This window comes from Plectropomus leopardus, unplaced genomic scaffold (assembly GCF_008729295.1).
Source record: "Plectropomus leopardus isolate mb unplaced genomic scaffold, YSFRI_Pleo_2.0 unplaced_scaffold1001, whole genome shotgun sequence".
Classification (NCBI taxonomy): Eukaryota; Metazoa; Chordata; class Actinopteri; order Perciformes; family Serranidae; genus Plectropomus; species Plectropomus leopardus.
The window spans coordinates 1-4,310 of NW_024610519.1; the positions used below are offsets into that span (position 1 = coordinate 1).

The following is a 4,310-nucleotide window of genomic DNA, read 5'->3' on the forward strand; positions in this document are numbered from 1 at the left end:
TCAACAAGTCTTTGGTAAGCAGTGTGCCATATTAGGATAAAAGTTAGTTGCCCTCTCACCTATATAAGCTGGCACACTTCTGTTTTCCTGGGCACTGTCTCGGTCTTCTGCTGCCGTCTGATAATCAGCCATGATCCTCCAGACTGCTGCGCTCAGCATCCTCTTCTGCTCTGTGCACAGTTTCACTATACAGGTAAGAATCAGCACACAGTTTACACTAATATGGACAGACACACACTTTCTCAATAATTACATATATATATGCAATTTTCAATAAAACAATTTGAAATAAAATGTGATACATTCTGATATTTTACAGCCCCAAATACATTTATTATTCAGTAATACAAAGTGATCATGATATTGACTGACTGCTCAACGTACAGTATTGGGGAACTTTTTTTAAATTTAATTCTGGGAGATGGACATGGAAACTGTTTTTAGACCAAATGCTTTGGTAAACTGCATCAAAGCATATTGTGATATTGTGTTTTCTCTTATACTTTGTGGATTGCATTACACTCTGCAGGAATGCATGCATTTCAAGTATTTAAATGTCTGCCTTTGGGGGGGCCTGGTGGCTCAGTGGATAGAGCAGTGCCCCATGTACAGAGGCTGTGTCCTCGCTGCAGTGGCCGCGGGTTCGAGTCTGGCCTTGGCCCTTTGCTCCCTCTCTCTCTCTACCCCTTTCACGCTCACACTGTACTATCAATTAAAGGCAATAAAGCCCCCCCCAAAATAATCTAAATCTCTGCCTTAAAAGTTGTATGGTAAATATATATATATATTAAATAAAGGATAGACATTTACAATAAAAGAGTAAAGTGATAAGAAGATAAGATATAAAAGGTAAAATTAATTACTGACTGATTTAAAGAATGTAAAATATAAATCACCATTAAAAATAGCAAAAGTGCAGACAAGAGGTGCAAAGAAAAAGATTATTTTTAACTATTATGATTTAAAATCAAGTTTAAAATATAATTGTGGTAATTACGCAGTGTGAAAGAGGAACATTTTTAGCTTTGACTTAAAAGTGGTCAGAGTTGCAGCTTGCTGAACCTCATCTGGGAGGTTCTTCCAGGTTTGTGCTGCATGATAACAAAACAATGCTTCTCCATGTTGAGTTCTGACTCTTGGGACGCTCAGTAGGCCGACCTCAGATGTCCTGAGGGTTCAGAAGGTTCTTGAGGCACAAGCATGTCAGAAATATATTTTAGTGCTGAGCCTCAGAGTGATTTATAGACAAGCAATGAGATTTTAAAATCATTTCTCTGAGTGACAGGGAGCCAGTGTGAGGGTTTTTGAGTCCTTACACTGGCAAGTTTTCACATCTTTTAGTCCTGTGGCTCCGTATCCATTCAACCATATTTAACAAGTATTTACTCTTCATCTTATTACAGGCTTCTTCTGAAAAGAGCGAGGAGCAATGTGGTAAGATGGGCTACCTTTCAGACAGCCAAAATTCAGTAAATCCACAGTTGTACATCATTTAACTGATTGTAGGGTTGGAAATTAGTCTTTTTGTCCACTTGCCGATGTGGCTGGTGGTTTCCAAAATCTACCAGCCTCTTATTAGATTACCATAGTTTTTGTGGCAAATATAGCAGTCACTTGCATATTTTACCAGCATTCTGGTGCTAATTTCAAACGCTGACTGATACATGAACAAACTGTTTCAATTTACAGGTAACAACATCGAGGATGACGAGTTCAGCGTCTTTGCGCTGATAGAGAAGGCCAATGTTGATGTTGGTATGTCTGAAATTTTCATTCAGCATTAAATGTACAGCAGTAATAATAATGTAAAATTAAAAATATAGAACAAAACTGGAATTAATACATGACGGTGGTGTTTCCTGAAAGTATAAAGCAGATGTATTCTGTGCAGGTCTGACCTGCCTGTAACACAGCAGATAAATCAAGAAAACGAAATGCAGTAAAATAAAAAGGGTGAAATCGTTTTCTCTGTCATCCCCAATGCCATTCTTTTTTTAGGAAAAAACTTCAATGAACCTCTGGTGATGTTTGGAGACATAGCAGTGCCAGAGGGTTTCCAGAACGCTGATCCCTGCACAACACGAGGCTGCCTGTGGCCTAAAGCCACCGATGGCAACGTCTACATACCGTACCGCATCTCCAACCAGTACTGTAAGTATTAAAGGCTGGACTTTAATGTAGTTATTTTTTAATCTTTGACAAAATTAAGGACTGCCTTTATCTATAGTTTGTGAAGGAGACAAATACCTTAATTGCTTTGTGTTATTATAGCTCTATATAAATGCAATGCATTAATATCACCATGATCATTATGAATATTATTATTTAATATTTCAGGAAGGTGATTCAGCATCACTTACAACAATATCCCAAGGCAGTCTATCACTTGCACTGGAAATGAAGATTTGTGAATTTTGCAATGATGCATTCACCTCAGTGGACATTACAAGTCAATTAAATGTAACTGAGGCAAGCAATGAGTTAAACTGATTACATTGTTTCACATTTTACATTATGGGCCACATAGCTGAATAAACAAATTACTCACAAAAGAGTGAATTACAGCAGATCAGTGACAAGTGATCATTTAGCCGAGCAGCTACCGCAGCGCACAAATGACACAACAACGTAGCAGGCACTCTTAGCATAGTATTACAAAACTCTTTTGTTTTTGTCGTTCTAATGTCAAGCCCGAAGAGAGAGAAATACCATCATCGATGGCCTGCGATCATTTGCTGAGAGAACCTGCATCCGCTTCACCCCCTTGGATCGACAGCAGGACTTTTTGGACATCCAGTCTCTCTCAGGGTATGGACCAATCGATGCACGTGCCACATATGCAGGACTAAAGTCATTGTCAAAGTATTATCTACTTTGCTCTTTCAGCTGTTTCTCGTTCATTGGGCGTCGTGGTAATGGCCAGCCGTTGTCTCTGAGTCGCCGTGGTTGTGTTTTCCGGTCAGTCATCCAACATGAGGTGCTCCACGCCCTGGGCTTCAACCACGAGCAGACCCGGTCCGACAGGGACGAGCATGTTCGCATTCTGCTGGAGAACGTCAGGGATGGTGGGTCCGGTTACGGACTTTCAGAATAAAGGATATAGATGATACCTTTGTGATGTCTTTGCAAAAGGTATAAACAACCAAAAGGAGTCTTCCACTTATCGGGATACTTTGCAGTTAACTTCCCTCCATTTAACCAGTGACTAGATATCCTCTTTTCAGATGATATAAAATATAACATTTGACAGGGTTTCACCGGCTCTCAGGCTGTTGTTTGAAGTACAGGCTGTACTAACACATTTTTGCGATCATAATGAATTAAAGTCACTGGGGAAAACATGAAACGACAGCAAAACATGAATTTACAAACTCAACATAACTTATGCAGTTTTAAAAAAGAAAATTGTTCAGCATGGAGGCATGTGAGAAAAACAAAGTTTTCTTTGACAAATTCAATAAACACACTGTGAGTAACTGATATGTAAATGGCCATTTTGCAGGTGAAGTATTCTTTAAATACAGCTAACCTCAGGTGAAAAATGTTGATTGAAAATAAATAAAAAAAATATGACAACTTCATTTTAGCACATATATAGTGGCTCGGGGTTTGAATTTTGCGTTCATCAAGCCCTCTAGAATGAGAATACCATATGTATAGACTCTATAGGGTAGTTTTGTGCAGATATAACTATTCACTGCACTTCTCAGCCATTTTGACTGGCAAACTGTAAAGAAACAGAGACAACATTTGACTGAACTGTGATCCTCTGCAGGGTTTCAATCCAGTTTTACGAAAATCAACACAAGGAACCTTGGCACTCCCTATGACTACAACTCTGTCATGCACTATCCAAGGTAATGTCTAAGTTCATTCACTGAGCATCATAATAATATACTACTTAGCTCTGCTTTAATGAAATCATGTAATAGCCTTTTTAGAGGATGGTGCATATTATTCCCTTCTGTCCTAAAACAATACTCAAAACACTCCACTTGTCTCCAATGTCAGCCCTGATGTGTAAACTGACAACTGTGTGCAGACACATAAGCTGTAAAAACATTATAAGGTGTTACATGTTAGATCTCATGTTTTGTTATTGACCTTTTTCTGCCCCCAAACGGCCAAAAGACTCTTGAATGCAGAAAATGACCCCTTATAAGCTGCCATTGGTCATTTTTACAGAACATGAGTACAGTTTAAACCTCTCATCACTGCTGTCTATTTGCACCACAGGTTTGCGTTCTCCAAGAACGGAGAGGCAACCATCATTCCTATCCCCGATGAAAATGTAGCTATCGGTAGGGCCA

General features: G+C 39.1%; 1 protein-coding gene across 1 annotated transcript; it reads left to right on the forward strand.

The window, feature by feature from the left end:
• Nucleotides 1-99: 99 nt before the first annotated feature.
• On the forward strand, nt 100-4,306 carry LOC121963134 (high choriolytic enzyme 2-like; the record flags this gene model as incomplete). The annotated part of the gene is made up of 8 exons (XM_042513463.1): nt 100-193; nt 1,404-1,434; nt 1,690-1,755; nt 1,999-2,151; nt 2,691-2,808; nt 2,887-3,065; nt 3,776-3,857; nt 4,237-4,306. Coding segments are annotated over exons 1-8 (762 nt in total), but the record flags the coding sequence as incomplete, so codon positions are not given.
• Nucleotides 4,307-4,310: the final 4 nt, after the last annotated feature.